This window comes from Hyla sarda, chromosome 6 (assembly GCF_029499605.1).
Source record: "Hyla sarda isolate aHylSar1 chromosome 6, aHylSar1.hap1, whole genome shotgun sequence".
NCBI lineage: Eukaryota > Metazoa > Chordata > Amphibia > Anura > Hylidae > Hyla > Hyla sarda.
In genome coordinates, this window is record NC_079194.1 from 305,474,637 (window position 1) to 305,501,369 (window position 26,733).

Consider the following 26,733-nt stretch of genomic DNA (forward strand, 5'->3'; position numbering starts at 1 on the left):
ACCATTGCCCTGATGAGGTGGACCGCTACGTACCGTCACTGCGATCTGCGTCCCGTTGGATGTGGCCAGCAGTGTAACCGGCCGTGTCTCCGTGGTGACCAGATGGTGACCGTGTTGCTGCTGCCCCATTTCCGTGGTGGCCGCATGGAAAGCCGACAGGTCCTGCGCTACTATAGCCACCTGTGATGGGAGAAACGCAACGGTGAACGGGAAAACAGAACGGAATCTCCTCAAAGAGCGTCCAACATGAGAGGACGGGAGCCTCATCTCTTCCCACTTACGTGCTGGGTGCCGTCCTGCGATATAAGAGCCAATTGTTGGCCAGACTGTGTCACCGCTGCTGGGAGACCATCTTCTCCTTCTACACCAGTGACGTATGTTATCTGAGAACCCTTCAGGACGTCTTCAGCTGCAACGGACAACAAAGTGTTAACAAACACAGAAAACATACATTACTACACTCAGCTTTATAATACTCCAGAGCTGTACTCACTATTCTGCTGGTGAGGTCACTGTGTACATACATTACATTACTTATCCTGTACTGATCCTGAGTTATATCCTGTATTATACTCCAGAGCTGTACTCACTATTCTGCTGGTGAGGTCACTGTGTACATACATTACATTACTTATCCTGTACTGATCCTGAGTTATATCCTGTATTATACTCCAGAGCTGTACTCACTATTCTGCTGGTGAGGTCACTGTGTACATACACTACATTACTTATCCTGTACTGCTCCTGAGTTATATCCTGTATTATACTCCGGAGCTGCACTCACTATTCTGCTGGTGAGGTCACTGTGTACATACATTACATTACTTATCCTGTACTGATCCTGAGTTATATCCTGTATTATACCCTAGAGCTGTACTCACTATTCTTCTGGTGAGATCACTGTGTACATACATTACATTACTTATCCTGTACTGATCCTGAGTTATATCTTGTATTATACTCCAGAGCTGTACTCACTATTCTGCTGGTGAGGTCCCTGTGTACATACATTACATTACTTATCCTGTACTGATCCTGAGTTACATCCTGTATTATACTCCAGAGCTGTACTCACTATTCTGCTGGTGAGGTCACTGTGTACATACATTACATTACTTATCCTGTACTGATCCTGAGTTATATCCTGTATTATACTCCAGAGCTGTACTCACTATTCTGCTGGTGAGGTCACTGTGTACATACATTACATTACTTATCCTGTACTGATCCTGAGTTATATCCTGTATTATACTCCAGAGCTGTACTCACTATTCTGCTGGTGAGGTCACTGTGTACATACACTACATTACTTATCCTGTACTGCTCCTGAGTTATATCCTGTATTATACTCCGGAGCTGCACTCACTATTCTGCTGGTGAGGTCACTGTGTACATACATTACATTACTTATCCTGTACTGATCCTGAGTTATATCCTGTATTATACCCTAGAGCTGTACTCACTATTCTGCTGGTGAGATCACTGTGTACATATATTACATTACTTATCCTGTACTGATCCTGAGTTATATCCTGTATTATACCCTAGAGCTGCACTCACTATTCTGCTGGTGAGGTCACTGTGTACATACATTACATTACTTATCCTGTACTGATCCTGAGTTATATCCTGTATTATACCCTAGAGCTGTACTCACTATTCTGCTGGTGAGATCACTGTGTACATATATTACATTACTTATCCTGTACTGATCCTGAGTTATATCCTGTATTATACCCTAGAGCTGCACTCACTATTCTGCTGGTGAGGTCACTGTGTACATACATTACATTACTTATCCTGTACTGATCCTGAGTTATATCCTGTATTATACCCCAGAGCTGCACTCACTATTCTGCTGGTGAGGTCACTGTGTACATACATTACATTACTTATCCTGTACTGATCCTGAGTTATATCCTGTATTATACCCCAGAGCTGTACTCACTATTCTGCTGGTGAGGTCACTGTGTACATACATTACATTACTTATCCTGTACTGATCCTGAGTTATATCCTGTATTATACCCCAGAGCTGTACTCACTATTCTGCTGGTGAGGTCACTGTGTACATACATTACATTACTTATCCTGTACTGATCCTGAGTTATATCCTGTATTATACACCAGAGCTGTACTCACTATTCTGCTGGTGAGGTCACTGTGTACATACATTACATTACTTATCCTGTACTGATCCTGAGTTATATCCTGTATTATACACCAGAGCTGTACTCACTATTCTGCTGGTGAGGTCACTGTGTACATACATTACATTACTTATCCTGTACTGATCCGGAGTTATATCCTGTATTATACTCCAGAGCTGCACTCACTATTCTGCTGGTGAGGTCACTGTGTACATACATTACATTACTTATCCTGTACTGATCCTGAGTTATATCCTGTATTATACCCCAGAGCTGTACTCACTATTCTGCTGGTGAGATCACTGTGTACATACATTATATTACTAGGACACTAGAGGGCGCTGTACAGGAGGATTCCCCCCCCCCCTTGTATCTCTGTTTGCTCTGTGTGAATTGTGGTCACAGTTGATCCTGTATCTCACAGACGTTGATCATTAACCCTTTTCCTACAATAAAACTCTCGTTGCTCTGAAGAAGCCGCCATATTAAACGTCTGGCGGAGCGGCTCCCCTGGCACCGACACAATGGGATCTGTGTACACAGCGAAGTCACCATCAATCATTCACAGCCGGCAAACACTGGCGCAGCGATAAGAAGCCGCAACAGGGGGCGAGGCGCCATAGTGAGGGCGAGCGCCGCCGCTGGGACCGTCACTACACCACCTCCGACTATACCAGTGTTTCCAAACCAGGGTGCCTCCAGCTGTTGCAAAACTACAACTTCCAGCATGCCCGGACAGCCGAAGGCTGTCCGGGCATGCTGAGAGTTGTAGTTTTGCAACAGCTGGAGGCACCCTGGTTGGGAAACACTGGACTATACTATGAAGATTTACAGTGTTTACGAATACAACCCGTCCGCATGGAAAACCGTGGCAGCCGAACAGCTGATCCTGGATTTAAAGGGCCAGATAACACTTTAATCCTTTCCTAATATACTTTTGAATGTTTCGGTTGCTTGTCATGTTCAGACCTTGCTTGCTGTGAGTGAAGACCAAATCATTTTAAACAGCTGAGGGTTTGTTACAATGTAGACAAATCCTCTATGAACTGTGAGAATCTCCCTCCTGTCCTCACAATGTTGCGACTTGGTAAAAAAAAATATATAACCTCGGAGTCCATTCATTGACAGCAAGCAGGGGTTTTGGAAATGGCAAAAAAATAAAATAAATAATAATAATAATAAATGATACAAAGCTAAAGAACTAATGATGAATCTATGTGAAACGCTATGCTGGGATTTGTAGTTCGGAACAGCTGGAGACAAAGTGTGAGCAGATGTGTTATTGTATTTGCGCCATTTTTGTCTTATAATCCTTATTATCGAAATTAGTGTGCGCTTCCATTTGCTGTTTGCAGCTTCTCGATTATTTGAAACGGGCGTTGCCTCTGCGCTAGGGTGGAGTTACCGTAAATTAACCCTTTATTGCCCAAACTGTTTTCTTCGTTCTAAGGGCTAAAACATTGTTATTTTTTTCCGTCACTGTAGCCATGTAAGGGCTCGTTTTCTGCGGGACAAGTTGTTATTTTTAATGACTCCATTGTGGGTTTCACATGACATACTGAGTCAATTTTATACATTTTTTACTTTTTTTTTATTTTGTCAGTTTTCTTTCTTAATTTTTTTATTTTTTTTTATTTTTATGCAGTGTATTATGCCTCTGACAATGCTGTGTACCGCCACATATATAAATGGGGTGCCTCTCGACTCACTGTTGACTCTGGATGTCAGAGGAGAGAAGGGTCGGGCAAGTGCCCTCCTGCAGAATACAACAGTTTAAGTTGTCCGGGCATGCTGGAAGTTTTAGTTTTGCAACAGCTGGAGGCACACTGGTTGGAAAACACTGATCTAGGTGTACAGTGGCCTCTCGATTCTCTGTTGACTCTGGATGTCAGAGGAGAGAAAGGTCGGGCAAGTGTCACTCTGCACAATACATGTATGAATATATGCCGTCTGGGCATGCTGGGAGTTGTAGTTTTGCAACAGCTGGAGGCATACTGGTTGGGAAACACTGATCTATGTGTACAATGGCCTTTTGACTCTCTGTTGACTCTGGATGTCAGAGGAGAGAAGGGTCGGGCAAGTATCCTCCTGCAGAATACAAAAGTGTACGTTTTCTGGGCATGCTGGGAGTTTTAGTTTTGCAATCGCTGGAGGCACCCTGGTTGGTAAACACTGATCTCTGTGTACGATGGCCTCTCCACTCTGTTGACTCAGGATGTCAGAGGAGAGAAGGTCGGGCAAGTGTCCCCCTGCAGAATATATGTGCTAGTGTATACGAGGATGGGAAGTGCATTCTGGGAGTTGTAGTTTTGCAACAGCTGGAGGCACACTGTTTGGGAAATACTGATTTATGTGTATGATGACCTCTGTGTTTACTCAGGATGTCAGAGGAGAGAAGGTCGGGCAAGTGCCCCCCTGCAGAATACATGTATTAGTGTATGTGGGAATGCACTCTAAACAGAACACAGTCATATGGGCCCTAGATAAACTACAGAAGTGTTTCCCAACCAGGGTGCACCGCCAGCTCTTGCAAAAATACAATTCCCAGCATGCCTGGAGTTGTAGTTTTGCACCCTGTTTGGGAAACACTGGAAGACAGCATCACATTTGCAGCAGATCCTGGATGTGCAAATGTTTTCCATATTAGAGCGGTGTCTCCCAACCAGCTGTTGCAAAGCTACAACTCCCAGCATGCACTAGTAGTACTTTGTATTCTGCAGGGGGACACTTGCCCGACCCTTCTCTCCTCTGACATTCAATGTCAACAGAGAGTCGAGAGGCCATCGTACACATAGATCAGTGTTTCCCAACCAATGTGCCTCCAGCTGTTGCGAAACTACAACTCCCAGCATGCCCAGACGTCATATATACATACATGTATTGTGCAGAGTGACATTTGCCCGACCCTTCTCTCCTCTGACATCCTGAGTCAACAGAGAGTCGAGAGGCCATCGTATGCATAGATCAGTGTTTCCCAACCACTGTGCCTCCAGTTGTTGCAAAACTACATCTCCCAGCATGCCCAGACGGCATATAAACATACATGTATTGTGCAGAGTGACACTTGCCCGACCCTTCTCTCCTCTGACATCCAGAGTCAACAGAGACTCGAGAGGCCATTGTACACATAGATCAGTGTTTCCCAACCAGTGTGTCTCCAGCTGTTGCAAAACTACAACTCCCAGTATGCCCGGACAGCCTACGGCTGTCCGGGCATGCTGGGATTTGTAGTTTTGCAACAGCTGGAGGCACGCTGGTTGGGAAACACTGCCCCAAGGTATATGCACCCAATAAGTTACATGTCAAATTTGATGCACTTGAAACGCACGTGCAGAAGAACGCAGTGTGAACGCGGCCCGTAATTTGGGTAGAATGGATAGAATGACGCCATGTTAGATACAGGAGGGTGAATTCCTACCATGCCCGTTGTGGGATTTACTTATTGGCGCGGGGTATATATTTGGCTATGGCAGCCGTTGCAGCACAAACAATGGAGGCTGCAGAATGTCCGCTCGGCAGCTGTTCCAGATCGCTGGTTCTGAAGGGGCAGGAATGTCTGAATGAATGAGGGCGCCCCCCGCTGCTGACTCCGTGCCAGGCAGGGCCCAGTATAACGGATGAAGGTGAGGCGTTGTGGCCTGGCACCTGCCCAAACCTCATGGTCTCGACAGGTGTCCCTGCAGTGTGCGCCATTTGCTTTGTTCCTAATAAACGGACAATTTGCGGTGATCCAGGTATCAATGACAGAGCGGCCACCATCTGGGGGGGGGGGGGGGGGGGGGTAGAAATTACCCGCAACGCCCTGCAGTGCCAGGAGGGGGCGGCGCCCTCACACTGTCATCTCCATTATATAACGCTCCATCACTAAAGAATGGAAAATTTTAATTAAACTCATTAAAACTTTCAAAATCTCTGCTTGATGTCAGTGAATAGAACCATTCTACGTTACATACTGAGGCTGTATATACAGCTACATCTGTATCCAGTTTAGACAATGCTCTACGAGCAAACCCCAATGTTACAATGTGTCAGCGCAGGTAAAACTTCCCACTGGTTGTAAACAATGGATATTTCGATTCACTGACAGCAGGCGAAGATCTTGTGCACACTGTTAATCTTATTGCGCATGCTCACTATATAACTGGACAGGACAGTCAATGTGGTTGCGGTATGTAGAAGCCTTCCTGGTCAAAATATCTGCTTGCTGTCAGTGGATAGAACCACTCTACATAGAGAGGCTGAAAACATTTCACAGCTACATCTGTATCCAGTTCAGACAATGCTCTGTGAGCGAACCCCAATGTTACAATGTATAAACATTCCACTGGTTGTGAACAATGGGTATTTCCATTCACTGACAGCAGGCAGAGATCTTGCACACATGTTATGTATAGCAGGAGGGGACACTCACGTGGCTGCGGTACGTAGAAGCCTTCCTGGTCCTCCTCGATGGGCTCGGTGTCGTTGTGCGCCGTCCTCTTGTGCATGGCGAGCGTGGAGATCTGTTTGTAGGTTTTCCCGCAGTGGTTGCAGTTATACGGCTTAGAGTGAGTGTGAACAACGTGATGTTTGTAAAGGCTGGAATATTCTGTGAAACGTTTATCACATCCAGGAACCGTACACACGTATGGCTTCTCTCCTGACCATAGAGACAAGACGGAACGTTATAAGAGGGGAGGACAAGATGTATTACAGTACAGTATATATATATAGAGGACGAGATCGTATTACAGTACAGTATATATATATATATATAGAGGACGAGATCGTATTACAGTACAGTATATATATATAGAGGACGAGATCGTATTACAGTACAGTGTATATATATATAGAGGACGAGATCGTATTACAGTACAGTATATATATATATAGAGGACGAGATCGTATTACAGTACAGTATAGTGTATATATATATATATATATATATATATATATATATATATATATAGAGGACGAGATGTATTACAGTACAGTATATATATATATAGAGGACGAGATCGTATTACAGTACAGTATATATATATATAGAGGACGAGATGTATTACAGTACAGTATATATATAGAGGACGAGATCGTATTACAGTACAGTATATATATATATATATATATATATATATAGAGGACGAGATGTATTACAGTACAGTATATATATATAGAGGACGAGATCGTATTACAGTACAGTATATATATATATAGAGGACGAGATCGTATTACAGTACAGTATATATATAGAGGACGAGATCGTATTACAGTACAGTATATATATATATATATATATATATATATATATAGAGGACGAGATCGTATTACAGTACAGTATAGTGTATATATATATATAGAGGACGAGATCGTATTACAGTACAGTATATATATATAGAGGACGAGATCGTATTACAGTACAGTATATATATAGAGGACGAGATCGTATTACAGTACAGTATATATATATATATAGAGGACGAGATGTATTACAGTACAGTATAGTGTATATATATATATAGAGGACGAGATCGTATTACAGTACAGTATATATATATAGAGGACGAGATCGTATTACAGTACAGTATATATATATATATAGAGGACGAGATCGCATTACAGTACAGTATATATATATATATATAGAGGACGAGATCGTATTACAGTACAGTATATATATATATATAGAGGACGAGATGTATTACAGTACTGTATATATATATAGAGGATGAGATCGTATTACAGTACAGTATATATATATATATATATATATATATATATATAGAGGACGAGATGTATTACAGTACAGTATATATATATAGAGGACGAGATCGTATTACAGTACAGTATATATATATATATAGAGGACGAGATCGTATTACAGTACAGTATATATATAGAGGACGAGATCGTATTACAGTACAGTATATATATATAGAGGACGAGATCGTATTACAGTACAGTATATATATATATATATATATATATATATATATATATAGAGGACGAGATCGTATTACAGTACAGTATATATATATATATATATATATATATATAGAGGACGAGATCGTATTACAGTACAGTATAGTGTATATATATATATAGAGGACGAGATCGTATTACAGTACAGTATATATATAGAGGACGAGATCGTATTACAGTACAGTATATATATATATATATATAGAGGACGAGATGTATTACAGTACAGTATAGTGTATATATATATATATATATATATAGAGGACGAGATCGTATTACAGTACAGTATATATATATATAGAGGACGAGATCGTATTACAGTACAGTATATATATATATATAGAGGACGAGATCGCATTACAGTACAGTATATATATATATATATATATAGAGGACGAGATCGTATTACAGTACAGTATATATATATATATATATATATATATATATATATATATATAGAGGAGAGGACGAGATCATATTACAGTACGGTATATATATATATATATATATATATATATATAGAGGACGAGATCATATTACAGTACAGTATATATATATATAGAGGATGAGATCGTATTACAGTACAGTATATATATATATATAGAGGACGAGATCGTATTACAGTACAGTATATATATATATATAGAGGACGAGATCGTATTACAGTACAATATATATATATAGAGGACGAGATGTATTACAGTACAGTATATATATATATATAGAGGACGAGATCGTATTACAGTACAGTATATATATATATATAGAGGACGAGATCGTATTACAGTACAATATATATATATAGAGGACGAGATGTATTACAGTACAGTATATATATATAGAGGACGAGATCGTATTACAGTACAGTATATATATATATATATATATATATATAGAGGACGAGATCGTATTACAGTACAGTATATATATATAGAGGACGAGATCGTATTACAGTACAGTATATATATATATATATAGAGGACGAGATCGTATTACAGTACAGTATATATATATAGAGGACGAGATCGTATTACAGTACAGTGTATATATATATAGAGGACGAGATCGTATTACAGTACAGTATATATATATATAGAGGACGAGATCGTATTACAGTACAGTATAGTGTATATATATATATATATATATATATATATATATATATATATATAGAGGACGAGATGTATTACAGTACAGTATATATATATATAGAGGACGAGATCGTATTACAGTACAGTATATATATATATAGAGGACGAGATGTATTACAGTACAGTATATATATAGAGGACGAGATCGTATTACAGTACAGTATATATATATATATATATATATATATATAGAGGACGAGATGTATTACAGTACAGTATATATATATAGAGGACGAGATCGTATTACAGTACAGTATATATATATATAGAGGACGAGATCGTATTACAGTACAGTATATATATAGAGGACGAGATCGTATTACAGTACAGTATATATATATATATATATATATATATATATAGAGGACGAGATCGTATTACAGTACAGTATAGTGTATATATATATATAGAGGACGAGATCGTATTACAGTACAGTATATATATATAGAGGACGAGATCGTATTACAGTACAGTATATATATAGAGGACGAGATCGTATTACAGTACAGTATATATATATATATAGAGGACGAGATGTATTACAGTACAGTATAGTGTATATATATATATAGAGGACGAGATCGTATTACAGTACAGTATATATATATAGAGGACGAGATCGTATTACAGTACAGTATATATATATATATAGAGGACGAGATCGCATTACAGTACAGTATATATATATATATATAGAGGACGAGATCGTATTACAGTACAGTATATATATATATATAGAGGACGAGATGTATTACAGTACTGTATATATATATAGAGGATGAGATCGTATTACAGTACAGTATATATATATATATATATATATATATATATATAGAGGACGAGATGTATTACAGTACAGTATATATATATAGAGGACGAGATCGTATTACAGTACAGTATATATATATATATAGAGGACGAGATCGTATTACAGTACAGTATATATATAGAGGACGAGATCGTATTACAGTACAGTATATATATATAGAGGACGAGATCGTATTACAGTACAGTATATATATATATATATATATATATATATATATATATAGAGGACGAGATCGTATTACAGTACAGTATATATATATATATATATATATATATAGAGGACGAGATCGTATTACAGTACAGTATAGTGTATATATATATATAGAGGACGAGATCGTATTACAGTACAGTATATATATAGAGGACGAGATCGTATTACAGTACAGTATATATATATATATATATAGAGGACGAGATGTATTACAGTACAGTATAGTGTATATATATATATATATATATATAGAGGACGAGATCGTATTACAGTACAGTATATATATATATAGAGGACGAGATCGTATTACAGTACAGTATATATATATATATAGAGGACGAGATCGCATTACAGTACAGTATATATATATATATATATATAGAGGACGAGATCGTATTACAGTACAGTATATATATATATATATATATATATATATATATAGAGGAGAGGACGAGATCATATTACAGTACGGTATATATATATATATATATATATATATATATATATAGAGGACGAGATCATATTACAGTACAGTATATATATATATAGAGGATGAGATCGTATTACAGTACAGTATATATATATATATAGAGGACGAGATCGTATTACAGTACAGTATATATATATATATAGAGGACGAGATCGTATTACAGTACAATATATATATATAGAGGACGAGATGTATTACAGTACAGTATATATATATATATAGAGGACGAGATCGTATTACAGTACAGTATATATATATATATAGAGGACGAGATCGTATTACAGTACAATATATATATATAGAGGACGAGATGTATTACAGTACAGTATATATATATAGAGGACGAGATCGTATTACAGTACAGTATATATATATATATATATATATATATAGAGGACGAGATCGTATTACAGTACAGTATATATATATATATATATATATATATATATATATAGAGGACGAGATCGTATTACAGTACAGTATATATATATATATATATAGAGGACGAGATCGTATTACAGTACAGTATATATATATATATATATATATATATATATATATATATAGAGGACGAGATCGTATTACAGTACAGTAGTGTTATATAGAGGATGACATCTTATTACAGTACAGTGGTGTTATATAGAGGATGATATCTTATTACAGTACAGTAGTGTTATATAGAGGGTGATATCTTATTACAGTACAGTAGTGTTATATAGAGGATGATATCTTATTACAGTACAGTAGTGTTATATAGAGGATGACATCTTATTACAGTACAGTAGTGTTATATAGAGGATGATATCTTATTACAGTACAGTAGTGTTATATAGAGGATATCTTATTACAGTACAGTAGTGTTATATAGAGGAGGATATCTTATTACAGTACAGTAGTGTTATATAGAGGCCGATATCTTATTACAGTACAGTAGTGTTATATAGAGGAGGATATCTTATTACAGTACAGTAGTGTTATATAGAGGATGATATCTTATTACAGTACAGTAGTGTTATATAGAGGATGATATCTTATTACAGTACAGTAGTGTTATATAGAGGATGACATCTTATTACAGTACAGTAGTGTTATATAGAGGGTGATATCTTATTACAGTACAGTAGTGTTATATAGAGGATGAGATCTTATTACAGTACAGTAGTGTTATATAGAGGATGACATCTTATTACAGTACAGGAGTGTTATATAGAGGATGACATCTTATTACAGTACAGTAGTGTTATATAGAGGATGATATCTTATTACAGTACAGTAGTGTTATATAGAGGATGATATCTTATTACAGGACAGTAGTGTTATATAGAGGGTGATATCTTATTACAGTACAGTAGTGTTATATGGGGGATGATATCTTATTACAGTACAGTAGTGTTATATAGAGGATGATATCTTATTACAGTACAGTAGTGTTATATAGAGGGTGATATCTTATTACAGTACAGTAGTGTTATATAGAGGATGACATCTTATTACAGTACCGTAGTGTTATATAGAGGATGATATCTTATTACAGTACAGTAGTGTTATATAGAGGATGATATCTTATTACAGTACAGTAGTGTTATATAGAGGATGATATCTTATTACAGTACAGTAGTGTTATATAGAGGATGACATCTTATTACAGTACAGTAGTGTTATATAGAGGATGATACCTTATTACAGTACAGTAGTGTTATATAGAGGATATTACATCTTATTACAGTACAGTAGTGTTATATAGAGGATATTACATCTTATTACAGTACAGTAGTGTTATATAGAGGATGATATCTTATTACAGTACAGTAGTGTTATATAGAGGATGACATCTTATTACAGTACAGTAGTGTTATATAGAGGATATTACATCTTATTACAGTACAGGAGTGTTATATAGAGGATGATATCTTATTACAGTACAGTAGTGTTATATAGAGGATATTACATCTTATTACAGTACAGTAGTGTTATATAGAGGATGATATCTTATTACAGTACAGTAGTGTTATATAGAGGATAATATCTTATTACAGTACAGTAGTGTTATATAGAGAATGATATCTTATTACAGTACAGTAGTGTTATATAGAGGATGATATCTTATTACAGTAGTGTTATATAGAGGATGATGTCTTATTACAGTACAGGAGTGTTATATAGAGGATGATATCTTATTACAGTACAGTAGTGTTATATAGAGGATAATATCTTATTACAGTACAGTAGTGTTATATAGAGGATGATATCTTATTACAGTACAGTAGTGTTATATAGAGGATAATATCTTATTACAGTACAGTAGTGTTATATAGAGAATGATATCTTATTACAGTACAGTAGTGTTATATAGAGGATGATATCTTATTACAGTACAGTAGTGTTATATAGAGGATGATATCTTATTACAGTACAGTAGTGTTATATAGAGGATGATGTCTTATTACAGTACAGGAGTGTTATATAGAGGATGACATCTTATTACAGTACAGTAGTGTTATATAGAGGTGATATCTTATTACAGTACAGTAGTGTTATATAGAGGATGACATCTTATTACAGTACAGTAGTGTTATATAGAGGATGATATCTTATTACAGTACAGTAGTGTTATATAGAGGATGATATCTTATTACAGTACAGTAGTGTTATATAGAGGATGATCTCTTATTACAGTACAGTAGTGTTATATAGAGGATGATATCTTATTACAGTACAGTAGTGTTATATAGAGGATGACATCTTATTACAGTACAGGAGTGTTATATAGAGGATGACATCTTATTACAGTACAGTAGTGTTATATAGAGGATGATATCTTATTACAGTACAGTAGTGTTATATAGAGGATATTACATCTTATTACAGTACAGTAGTGTTATATAGAGGATATTACATCTTATTACAGTACAGTAGTGTTATATAGAGGATGATATCTTATTACAGTACAGTAGTGTTATATAGAGGATGACATCTTATTACAGTACAGTAGTGTTATATAGAGGATGACATCTTATTACAGTACAGTAGTGTTATAGAGAGGATATTACATCTTATTACAGTACAGTAGTGTTATATAGAGGATATTACATCTTATTACAGTACAGGAGTGTTATATAGAGGATGATATCTTATTACAGTACAGTAGTGTTATATAGAGGATATTACATCTTATTACAGTACAGTAGTGTTATATAGAGGATGATATCTTATTACAGTACAGTAGTGTTATATAGAGGATAATATCTTATTACAGTACAGTAGTGTTATATAGAGGATGATATCTTATTACAGTACAGTAGTGTTATATAGAGGATGATATCTTATTACAGTAGTGTTATATAGAGGATGATGTCTTATTACAGTACAGGAGTGTTATATAGAGGATGATATCTTATTACAGTACAGTAGTGTTATATAGAGGATAATATCTTATTACAGTACAGTAGTGTTATATAGAGAATGATATCTTATTACAGTACAGTAGTGTTATATAGAGGATGATATCTTATTACAGTACAGTAGTGTTATATAGAGGATGATATCTTATTACAGTAGTGTTATATAGAGGATGATGTCTTATTACAGTACAGGAGTGTTATATAGAGGATGACATCTTATTACAGTACAGTAGTGTTATATAGAGGTGATATCTTATTACAGTACAGTAGTGTTATATAGAGGATGACATCTTATTACAGTACAGTAGTGTTATATAGAGGATGATATCTTATTACAGTACAGTAGTGTTATATAGAGGATGATATCTTATTACAGTACAGTAGTGTTATATAGAGGATGATCTCTTATTACAGTACAGTAGTGTTATATAGAGGATGATATCTTATTACAGTACAGTAGTGTTATATAGAGGATGACATCTTATTACAGTACAGGAGTGTTATATAGAGGATGACATCTTATTACAGTACAGTAGTGTTATATAGAGGCCGATATCTTATTACAGTACAGTGGTGTTATATAGAGGGTGATATCTTATTACAGTACAGTAGTGTTATATAGAGGATGATATCTTATTACAGTACAGTGGTGTTATATAGAGGATGATATCTTATTACAGTACAGTAGTGTTAAATAGAGGATGATATCTTATTACAGTGCAGTAGTGTTATATAGAGGGTGATATCTTATTACAGTACAGTAGTGTTATATAGAGGATGATATCTTATTACAGTACAGTGGTGTTATATAGAGGTACCTGTGTGTATCCGGACGTGGTTCTTATAATTGGTGGCGCTGGCGAACGCTCTGCCGCAGCCGGCCTCTGAGCAGTAATATGGCCGCTCTCCGGTGTGCGTACGAATGTGAACCTTCCGGATGTTTGATGTGGTGAACGATCTCCCGCAGCCTTCGAAGGGACATTTGAACGGCCGCTCGCCTGCGGGGAAACATGGAGAGAGACTTAACCTGGTGTCAATGAAAGAACTACTACTCCCAGCATACACAGTGACTATGGCAGTGGCACATCTCAGCATAGCCACTGAAGGGTTAAACCCGAGTGACCATATCTGTATCCAGGAAAAGGAAATCATGCTACTTCCTGCCCAAAAACAGCGCCCTCTCTGCCCTCAGGTTATGAGTATTATCACAACTTGGCTCCATTCACTGCAATGGAACTGCAATACCACACACAACCTGAGGATCAGGGGGGGCACTAGTTGTGTCCTCCTGTAATCTAGAACTGTGTGTTCCCCACCAGAGTGCCTCCAGCTGTTGCAAAACTACAACTCCCAGCATGCACTTATTAAATGATGAGTGCATGCATTAGTTTAGTGTTTCCCAAGCAGGGTGCCCCCAGCTGTTGCAAAACTACAACTCCCAGCATGCACTTATACAATAATGAGTGCATGTATTAGTTTAGTGTTTCCCAAGCAGGGTGCCCCCAGCTGTTGCAAAACTACAACTCCCAGCATGCATTATTTAAATGACGAGTGCATGCATTAGATTAGTGTTTCCCAACCAGGGTGCCTCCAGCTGTTGCAAAACTACAACTCCCAGCATGCATTATTTAAATGATGAGTGCATGCATTAGATTAGTGTTTCCCAACCAGGGTGCCTCCAGCTGTTGCAAAACTACAACTCCCAGCATGCATTATTTAAATGACGAGTGCATGCATTAGATTAGTGTTTCCCAACCAGGGTGCCTCCAGCTATTGCAAAACTACAACTCCCAGCATGCATTATTTAAATGATGAGTGCATGCATTAGATTAGTGTTTCCCAACCAGGGTGCCTCCAGCTGTTGCAAAACTACAACTCCCAGCATGCATTATTTAAATGACGAGTGCATGCATTAGATTAGTGTTTCCCAACCAGGGTGCCTCCAGCTGTTGCAAAACTACAACTCCCAGCATGCATTATTTAAATGACGAGTGCATGCATTAGATTAGTGTTTCCCAACCAGGGTGCCTCCAGCTGTTGCAAAACTACAACTCCCACCATGCCCAGACAGCCGTTGGCTGTCTGGGCATGCTGGGAGTTGTAGTTTTACAACAGCTGTAGGCACCCTGGTAGGGAAACGTGGCATGTGATTATGACAACACAGTGACTCCCATCCTCCGCATCCCGTTCGGCCAATGATATTGTTTGGCGTCCTTTTTGTATCTCAGCCCGTACAATTATTTTTCTTCTCCCCGGCGAGGACGCAATGTTCTGCTCTTCGCTCACTCAGCTTTCTAAGGACAGGGCGGGCACCAGGGCCCGGGGACACAATGTTCTTGTTTTAGCTCCCCGCCCCGCGCTGCTCCCTGCCAAGTCACCGCCGGCTGTTAGAGAATATTATGTAACCAGATGTTGCCGGGAGACGCCCCCTGCAGGCCGGCGGGGGGGAGGCGCTGGATATTTAAATAACGTAACGGCAGAAATGACAGGAGAAGGAACAATAAGCAGCGGCCAGGAAAAGTACTGACCCAACAACTGCGCAGGTCACATGGGTCAGTACAGCCCGTACTCATGAAACAACAGCCGTGCAAGGACTTAACCCTTTACTCACCAGTCCTGCATTCTGCACGAGCACGGTTCAGCAGAATCCCCCTTGAAAAACAATAGGATTCCGCTGCAACCGAATTTCCAAGCGGACATTTTTTTTCCATATTCCGCTCCGGGAAATTCTGTAGTGTGAACACGGCCTAAAGGAAACATCCCGCAAATTTCTACCATATACCCATTCTTTCAAGATCTGTGCTTTCTGTCAGTGAATGAAAGCGCTCACGCAAACCTCTTCCACTCTCTGCAGTTCCTGAGACAGACAGAGAGGTCAGCAGAGAGCACTGTTACCGGACAGAAAAGAAGAACTCAACTTCCGCAGCTGATAATTATTGGAAGGATTAAGATTTTTTTAAAGAAGTAATTTACAAATCTGTCTAACTTTCTGGAGAAAGTTGATATATATATATATATATAAAAATAAAAAAAGTTTTCCCCTGGAATACCCCTTTAAGAGCACAGAAATTGCACCAGACTTCCGCTGTATTCTTTGCAGGATGCAGAATTTTGGTCCTGTGAACATAGCCTAATACTCTACAGCAGTGGTCTTCAAACTGTGGACCTCCAGCTGTTGCAAAACTACAACTGTCCAGGCATGCTGGGATTTGTAGTTGTGCAACAGCTGGAGGCAAGGGCAGCATAAGCTGGTGGAACTCTTCACTACAACATTGGTTTTGTTACATTTGTGTCCAGGACAATGTTTGAACACCATTACTGATAAACTGTAACAAATTCTCAGCTGTGAGTAGTTTTCTCATGTTGCAAAACTACAACACCCAGCATGCCCGGACAGCCGTTGGCTGTCCGGGCATGCTGGGAGTTGTAGTTTTGCAACAGCTGGAGGCAACCTGATTGGGGAAACACTGGCTCAGAGTGTATGTTGAGACAGTTTTGTGCAACTTCACACCCCCTAGTGGTTGGCTTAAAAACTGCAACAGAATTTTCTGCCGAAATTTTGGCGCCCAGTGTCTGGAATCCCTACAGCGGCTGCGGACATATGTAGGTTTGTCCAGAGACGGTGCGGAGGCTCCTACCTGTGTGGGTCCGGATGTGTTTCTGTAAGTCTCCTGATGTCTTGAAGGACTTGGTGCAGTTTTCCTCCGTGCACCTATACGGCTTCTCCCCGGTGTGCGTCCGTACGTGGCTTTTTAACCCATAACCTGCAGAATTTAAATGGGACGTTACAATCCTGAGCTGCGCAAAAGTTTTTGTTTTACTTGCCTCCAAAATCACTTACAAAAATAATTGTGCGACAAATTGGAAGAAAAAAACGCCATTTTGTAAATTTTGGGGGCTTCTGTTTCTGCGCAGTACATTTTCATTAAAAATGACACCTTATTATTCTGTAGGTCCATTCGGTTAAAATAATCCCCTACTTATATAGGTTTGATTTTTTATTACTTCGGAAAAAAAAAATCATTACTACATGCAAGAAAATTTATATGTTTAAATTTTGTCATTTTCTGACCCCTATAACTTTTTTACTGTTCCACGTACAGGGCGGTATGAGGGCTCATTTTTTTGTGCCGTGATCTAAAGTTTTTATCGGTACCATTTTTGTATTGATCTGACTTTTTGATCGCTTTTTATTAATTTTTTTATGTTATAAAAAGTTACCAAAAATACGCTATTTTGGACTTTTGAATTTTTTTGGGCGTACTCCATTGACCCTGCGTTTTAATTAACGATTTATTTTTATAGTTCGGACATTTACGCACGCGGCGATATCACATATGATTTACACAGTTTTTTTTTATGGTAAAAGGGGGGTGATTCAAACTTATTAGGGAAGGGGTTAAATGATCTTTATTAACTTTTTTTTTTGCAGTGTTATAGCGCCCATAGGGGGCTATAGCACTGCACACGCTGATCTTTTACACAGATCACTGCAGAGCCATAGCTTTGCATTGATCAGTGTTATCGGCGATTGATTGCTCAAGCCTGGATTTCAGGTTTGGAGCAATCAATCGCCGTTCGGACACGCAGGAGGCAGGTAAGCCACCCTCCTGCTGCGTTCCAGCTGATCGGGACATTGTGATTTTATCGCGATGTCCTGATCAGCCCGACTGAGCTGCCGGGATGCTTTTACTTTCACCTTTAGACGCTGTGATCAACTTTGATTGCTGCGTCTAAAGAGTTAATGCCGGATATCTGCTGGAACGGCGATGTCCGGCATTAGCCATGGGTCCTGGCTACTGATATCAGCTGGGACCGTGCGGGTATGATGCACGCTCAGCTCTTGAGCTCGCTTAATAACCCTCCCGTGCCGCAGCGCCGTATAAACCCGCCGTTTTGCATATATTTACATATATTACAATCTACATATATTTATCTATATATTTTCTTTAATCTACAAAATATATTTATACAGTATATTTTTTTAAATACTGTATAGAAATATGTATTTTTGGTCATATTTGTAGCCATAACAAATACAACCATTTTTCTATTTATTTACTTATCTCTTCATTTATATTTAACCCGCTGGGGACGAAGCCCATTTTGATGTTAAGGACGAGGCCAATTTTCGTTTTTACACTTTCGTTTTTTCCTCCTCTAACGCATTCAATTTTGCACCTACAGACCCTTGTTTTTTAGAGCTTGATTTTTGTGTCACCAATTGTACTTTGTAAAGACATCACTTATTTTATAACATAATCCGCAGCGAAACAAAGAAAAAAAATATTTGTGTGGTAAAATTAAAAAAAGAAACGCCATTTTGCTACTTTTTAGGGCTTCTGTTTCTACGCAGTGCACTTTCCGGTAAAAATGACACCTTATCTTTATTCTGTAGGTCCATACAGTCACAAGGATACCTAATTTATGTAGGTTTTATTTTATTTTACTACTTGACCAAAAATGCACAAAGGCTCTCCTTCACAGTGGCGTGTGATGACCCCCGCCAAAGATTGCGGAACGTCTTTCCCACAGAGCTATATGGAGGGGGCATGGCGGCCCCGCTTTGGAGAGTCGGGGCTTCAAACAGGAGATCGAGGGGGTTCCGCAATCTAAAATGTATCCTCTGTCCTTCGGATAGGGAATAAGTTTACTTCCATGATACGGCTGACCATATATTTGTAAAAATATGCCTTATGTTACGCTGTGTGAACATAGCCTCACGGGTGGCTTTTAGTTTATAAAGCAGTGTTCCCCTAAGCTGTGGCTCTCCAGCTATCAGGACATGATGGGAGTTGTAGTTTGAAACAGTAGAGAGCCACAGGTCAGGGATCACAAACCCACAGAACTAGAATACACATGAACTGACCTGTAGCAAACGCTTTCCCACATCCACCATGTTCACACTGGTACGGCCGGTCCCCGGTGTGTGAGCGTTCGTGAACCTGTAATATATAAAGTTACATTGATTGTCTGACAGCGCCCCCTGTATGTATAAACGGGAACAGCCAAAAAGAGGAGCACTGACAGACACGAGCTCTCCCCAGCCTGACATCACAGATAAGAACAGATGACCTACAGTCTTACAGAGCTGATAGCAATGGATCGGTCTCCCCCATTACCTTGAGGTGATGAGCTGTAGTGTAAAGCTTCCCACAGCCATCATAGTCGCAGCGGAACGCCTTCTCATTGGTCTGCGGAGCTTTAGTCGTCACTCGGGGCCCGTGACCCTGTAAGACAATCTGCAAACCAAAAAAGGAGAAAAATTATCAGCTTAAAAAAAAAAAAAAGAGAGAAAGAGAGAAAGAACACTACGGACATCAGCAATACAGTAGAGAGGCGTCAGCGTTACGGGGAGCAAACGGAGGCAGGGTTACGGGGAGCAGACGGAGGCAGGGTTACGGGGAGCAGACGGAGGCAGGGTTACGGGGAGCAGACGGAGGCAGGGTTACGGGGAGCAGACGGAGGCAGGGTTACGGGGAGCAGACGGAGGCAGGGTTACGGGGAGCAGACGGAGGCAGGGTTACGGGGAGCAGACGGAGGCAGGGTTACGGGGAGCAGACGGAGGCAGGGTTACGGGGAGCAGACGGAGGCAGGGTTACGGGGAGCAGACGGAGGCAGGGTTACGGGGAGCAGACGGAGGCAGGGTTACGGGAGCAGACGGAGGCAGGGTTACGGGGAGCAGACGGAGGCAGGGTTACAGGGAGCAGACGGAGGCAGGGTTACGGGGAGCAGACGGAGGCAGGGTTACGGGGAGCAGACTAACCTGCATCTTCTTCTCCTGCTCGGCCTCGCTGATCAGGGCGCTGCTGCTCACATTGTCGCCTCCTTCAATAGAAACCTGAAGTAAAGTGAACACGGACATGACTCCAGGGACATCAGTGCTCAGTGTCCGGTGGATAACAGGCGGTTTTATTACATGTTTATACCTTGGCGGCATACTGCTCCAGAGCGCTGATGGTGTCCGGGTCTATGGTGGCCTCCCCTGTGTGCAGTCCTGCCACCGTGCCGTCCGCCTGAATAGCCAGGATAGTGTCCTGCTGCGGGACCTGCACGGCATGGTGGATGTACGCCGTGGTGCCGTCCTCTAGCTGCACGGCCTGTACCGAGCTCTGGTCATAGGAATCTGAGAGAGAGGGGAGCAGTAAGGACATATCTGCGAAGGGTTAACACCGACCTCAGTGTATATAAGGACCTTAGTGTATATAAGGCCCCCACTGTACACAAAGATCACACCGTGTACAAGGACCACGCTGTATATAAGGATCTCACAGTATATAAGGATCTCACAGTATATAAGGACCACACTGTATATAAGGACTACACCGTATACAAGCACCTTACTGTATATAAGGAACACACTGTATATAGGAATCTCACAGTATATAAGGATCTCACAGTATATAAGGACCACACTGTATATAAGGATCTCACAGTATATAAGGATTTCACAGTATATAAGGACCACACTGTATATTTGGATCTCACAGTATATAAGGACCTCACTGTATATAAGGACCACACAGTATATAAGGACATCACAGTATATAAGGACATCACAGTATACAAGGACCATACTGTATATAAGAACCACACTGTATATAAGGATCTCACAGTATATAAGGACCACACTGTATATAACAACAAACCTTACCCTTCGCCTCCAGGCCAAAAGGTACCTGTGAGGTTCCAGGTTCGATGTCCCTTTTCGCCGAAGCTACTAAGGGACCACAAATGCTCCCCGCCCCCCCCGGCGTTAGCCAAGGTATCTGCCCGCAGAGCCAATAACGGTAGGTACCCAGCCCATGCAGGAGGACCCGGGGTGTTTGCAGGGAGGTGCAGAACCTAATGGCCACACACACCTCCCCTAGACCACCAGGAGGGACACCCAGAAGGGCTACCGCATCCTAACAATCCTGTGGACACACAACACGCAAAAAGTGACACAGTGAGAAAAATAAATAAGTGAATGTGCAGATATACTGCCCGGACATCCGGACGGATCTGTAAATATGTCTCTGATCCTAGTCAGAAGGCCGGGAATCAAGAGGTGAGTGCCACAAGGAGCAGAGATCATGGTGCCCGCGCTTCCACTCAGTGAGTCTGTACTCCCAGTGAGTTTCGGCACCTCAGGGTCACCACTCCCCAAAGCACTAAAGTACCTCGGCTCTAGACCCTCTCAGCCTCATGGCGAGACCCGGAGGGAACAGGTCACATCGGGGCAGCCGTCGAGCTGATTCTTCAGAACCAGCCCCGGAACGCCCCGTTATACACCTGCCCCCTACCATGCAGCACCCATCCCCACCAGCTCCACACTGACGTAGTCTGCCACCGGCATGAAACCGGTAAGAACAGATACTACACTTGATCTTAGCCAAATATTGTTACTGATATGATAAATAGTGAATTAACCTAATTTCATGTCCACACCCCCCCCCCCCCCCCATGTCCCATCCCAACCCCCCCCCCCCCCCCCATGTCACAGGAGGAGAACGGGATCTGCAGCAGACCTGCAGGGAACGGGGCGAGGCGAGTCCCCTATTATTATTAAAGGAGTAGTCCAGTGGTGAAAAACTTATCCCCTATCCTAAGGATAGGGGATAAGTTTGAGAACGCGGGGGGTCCGACCGCTGGGGCCCCCCGCGATCTCTCTGTACGGGGCCCCGGCTCTCCGGCCAGATAGCGGGTGTCGACCCCCGCACGAGGCGGCGGCCGACACGCCCCCTCAATACATCTCAATGGCAGAGCCGGAGATTGCCGAAGGCAGCGCTTCGGCTCTGCCATAGAGTTGTATTAAGGGGGCGTGTCGGCCGCCGCTTCGTGCAGAGGTCGACACGCCCACTTCCCGCGGGCTGTCGGGGCACCGTACAGGAGATCGCGGGGGGCCCCAGGGGTTGGACCCCCCGCGATCTGCAACTTATCCCCTATCCTTAAGATAGGGGATAAGTTGTAAACCACTGAGTCACCACTGGACTACTCCTTTAAGGACAGTGTTTCCCAACCAGGGTGCCTCCAACTGTTGCAAAACTACAACTCCCAGCATGCCCGGACAGCCGAAGGCTGTCCGGGCATGCTGGGAGTTGTAATTTTGCAACAGCTGGAGGCACCCTGGTTGGGAAACACTGTCCTAAATAATAATAGGGGACTCGTAGTTCGTAGTTTTGTAACAGCTAGAGACTCCTTGGTTGGGAAACACTGACTTAACATTCCAGTTTCGATGGCGAGCGTGATATAGTGCCGGGCAGCCGTATCGACATATCGTGCAGCCCTATTAGATATTTTTACAGCATTTGCCACAAAGTGAGAAAGTAGCCTAAAGCAGTTACCTTTGGTGGAGTGGTGGATGTAGGCGGTGGTCCCGTCCTCCAGTTGTACGGCCTGCCCGTCCTCCAGACGCAGAGAGTCTATGGAGAGACCAGCATTAATAACACTGCGCTGTGTGAACGCGGCCTTAGAGGGGGGTCTCAAACGGTGTCGGGGACATCACTTACCGCTTTTCGGGATGTGCTGTACGTAGGCGGCGGAGCCGTCCTCCAGCTGGATCACTTGCCCCTCCATGAGTTTACCATCTACGGAGAAGAGATTGGCACGGTCAGTAAGCGTCCTCCTGCAGAGCAGCGTCAGCGCACGGGGCTGCTCAGGCTCAGTCCTACCTTTTGCATTGTGCTGTATGTACGCGGTGGTGCCGTCCGCCAGGGTGACCGCCTGCAGGCTGACCCCCTCCATGGTGTCCATGCTCTCCCCATCTGTGAGGACAAGACACTATTATAACACCGTCCGCTTATTACAGACCTCACCTGCGGGAGGATAGTACTTACCGTCCCCAGTCACCGCCTCGGTCAGACACAGGGTGACATGGCCGCCGTCACCGCCCCCGCCGGCAAACTCCGCCATCCCCTGGGAGTCGCGGTTAATCTGTGCCAGCAACATGTTTTTAACTAGAAAAAAAATAAGAACATCCTGGTTATTACAAAATCTAAGTGTTCCCCAACCCGTGGCTTTCCAGCTAATGCAGAACTACAACTCTCAGCATGCCATGGAAGTCTTCAGGCGTCATGAGAATAATGGGAGTTGTAGTTATGCAACAGCTAGAGAGACATAGGTTTGCCGGGGACATGATTGGTGTTGGAAGTCTGCAACAGCTGGAGACACAGTTTGGTCAGGGCATGCTGGGAGTTGTAGTTTTGGAACAGATGGGGAGCTTCAGGTTGGTGGGAGTTGTAGATTTGGAACAGATAAAGAGCCTCAGATGGTCAGGTTATGATGGGAGTTGTAGTTTTGGAACAAAATGAGAGCCTCAGGTAGGTCAGGGAATGGTGGGAGTTATAGTATTGGAACAGATGAAGAGCATCAGGTTGGTCAGGGAATGGTGGGAGTTGTAGTTTTGGAACAGATGAAGAGCATCAGGTTGGTCAGGGCATGATGGGAGTTGTAGTTTTGGAGAAGATGGAGAGCCCCAGGTTAGTCAGGGCATGATGGGAGTTGTAGTTTTGGAGAAGATGGAGAGCCCCAGGTTAGTCAGGGCATGATGGGAGTTGTAGTTTTTGAGAAGAAGATGAAGTCGTGGGGGTTGATTACAGTTTATCAGATTCTGTTCCTGTTGAGATCGTTTGCTACAAAGTATCAACAATGATTGTAGATGGATCGATCACCTTCCACAGGATCGTCTTGATTAGATACAATTGTAACAAACCATCAGCTGTGAGCAGTTGTCGTCTCTGGATGTAAATAGGACATCACTGGGGTACAGATCGGAGAGATACAACACCGAGTCGGGGTATTGGCTGATGATATTACTTTATATTTAACAGATCCCGAATGTTCTTTATCAGGAATTACAGAATCGTTAAGGGGATTTAGTGTCTTAGTTATTATAAGGTTAATGTAACTCCGTCTATCGTCTTATAGGAATCCCTCCCCCTCCCCCTCTCACACAAGATTTGCAAATACTCTTTCCATATGAATGGGCAGAGGATCCGATGACCTATCTGGGCATTACCATTACCGCCCCCCTCTCGAATATAGTCCAAGAGAATTTGGTTGCTTTGACATCTCTGATATCCCAGACAGAAGCCACATATATCAAGTTACCACGATCGTGGGCAGGAGGCATAGCTGGAGTGCGACCCAAAATACCCAAATACAGAATGAAAACACTACAGCGATTACTTGGCAGAACCATAGAGCAGTGGTCTCCAACCTGCGCACCTCCAGATGTTGCAAAACTCCAACTCCCAGCATGCCCGGACAGCCGTTGGCTGTCCGGGCATGCTGGGAGTTGGAGTTTTGCAACATCTGGAGGTCCGCAGGTTGAAGACCACTGTCATAGAGCAAGAATACAGGACAAGTCATTATATCTCCCATTAGAGGGGGGAGGAATTGGTTACCCGGATCTGCAAAAATACCATTATGCAAAAATGTTACAGCAAATGCAGCATTGGTGGCTTAACATGCTGTATACTGAGCTGTATACTGTGCTGTATACTGTGCTGTATACTGAGCTGTATACTGTGCTGTATACTGTGCTGTATACTGTGCTGTATACTGAGCTGTATACTGTGCTGTATACTGAGCTGTATACTGAGCTGTATACTGTGCTGTATACTGAGCTGTATACTGAGCTGTATTCTGTGCTGTATACTGAGCTGTATACTGAGCTGTATACTGAGCTGTATACTGTGCTGTATACTGTGCTGTATACCGAGCTGTATACCGAGCTGTATACCGGGCTGTATACCGGGCTGTATACTGAGCTGTATACTGTGCTGTATACTGGGCTGCATACTGGGCTGCATACTGTGCTGCATACTGAGCTGTATACTGTGCTGTATACTGTGCTGTATACTGAGCTGTATACTGGGCTGTATACTGGGCTGTATACTGGGCTGTATACTGGGCTGTATACTGTGCTGTATACTGAGCTGTATACTGAGCTGTATACTGTGCTGTATACTGAGCTGTATTCTGTGCTGTATACTGAGCTGTATACTGTGCTGTATACTGAGCTGTATACTGAGCTGTATACTGAGCTGTATACTGTGCTGTATACTGTGCTGCATACTGTGCTGCATACTGAGCTGTATACTGGGCTGTATACTGGGCTGTATACTGGGCTGTATACTGTGCTGTATACTGAGCTGCATACTGGGCTGCATACTGTGCTGCATACTGAGCTGCATACTGTGCTGTATACTGAGCTGTATACTGGGCTGTATACTGGGCTGTATACTGGGCTGTATACTGGGCTGTATACTGGGCTGTATACTGAGCTGTATACTGAGCTGTATACTGGGCTGTATACTGGGCTGTATACTGTGCTGCATACTGAGCTGCATACTGGGCTGTATACTGGGCTGTATACTGGGCTGTATACTGGGCTGTATACTGAGCTGTATACTGAGCTGTATACTGTGCTGTATACTGAGCTGTATACTGGGCTGTATACTGAGCTGTATACTGGGCTGTATACTGAGCTGTATACTGAGCTGTATACTGTGCTGTATACTGAGCTGTATACTGGGCTGTATACTGAGCTGTA

General features: G+C 41.3%; 2 protein-coding genes across 3 annotated transcripts in view; one reads left to right on the plus strand and one right to left on the minus strand.

Moving 5' to 3' along the window:
- TMEM41B (transmembrane protein 41B) overlaps window positions 1–26,733 on the plus strand; it is a 190,174-nt gene that overhangs the window by 44,000 nt on the left and 119,441 nt on the right. The window lies entirely within an intron of this gene.
- The window catches only part of ZNF143 (zinc finger protein 143), a 47,007-nt gene that overhangs the window by 1,890 nt on the left and 18,384 nt on the right, over window positions 1–26,733 (minus strand). The window contains exons 2-14 of one of the 2 annotated variants that reach the window (XM_056528005.1): window positions 24,014–24,133; window positions 23,849–23,941; window positions 23,687–23,764; window positions 23,522–23,599; window positions 21,125–21,351; window positions 20,962–21,036; window positions 20,318–20,437; window positions 20,065–20,140; window positions 17,834–17,959; window positions 15,014–15,193; window positions 6,562–6,789; window positions 282–409; window positions 34–180 (exon numbers count right to left, since the gene is read on the minus strand). In XM_056528005.1, the coding sequence (XP_056383980.1) occupies window positions 34–180; window positions 282–409; window positions 6,562–6,789; window positions 15,014–15,193; window positions 17,834–17,959; window positions 20,065–20,140; window positions 20,318–20,437; window positions 20,962–21,036; window positions 21,125–21,351; window positions 23,522–23,599; window positions 23,687–23,764; window positions 23,849–23,941; window positions 24,014–24,133 (1,676 nt within the window). The remainder of the gene's footprint in view (window positions 1–33; window positions 181–281; window positions 410–6,561; window positions 6,790–15,013; window positions 15,194–17,833; window positions 17,960–20,064; window positions 20,141–20,317; window positions 20,438–20,961; window positions 21,037–21,124; window positions 21,352–23,521; window positions 23,600–23,686; window positions 23,765–23,848; window positions 23,942–24,013; window positions 24,134–26,733) is intronic. The other variant, XM_056528006.1, reaches the window with a different exon arrangement.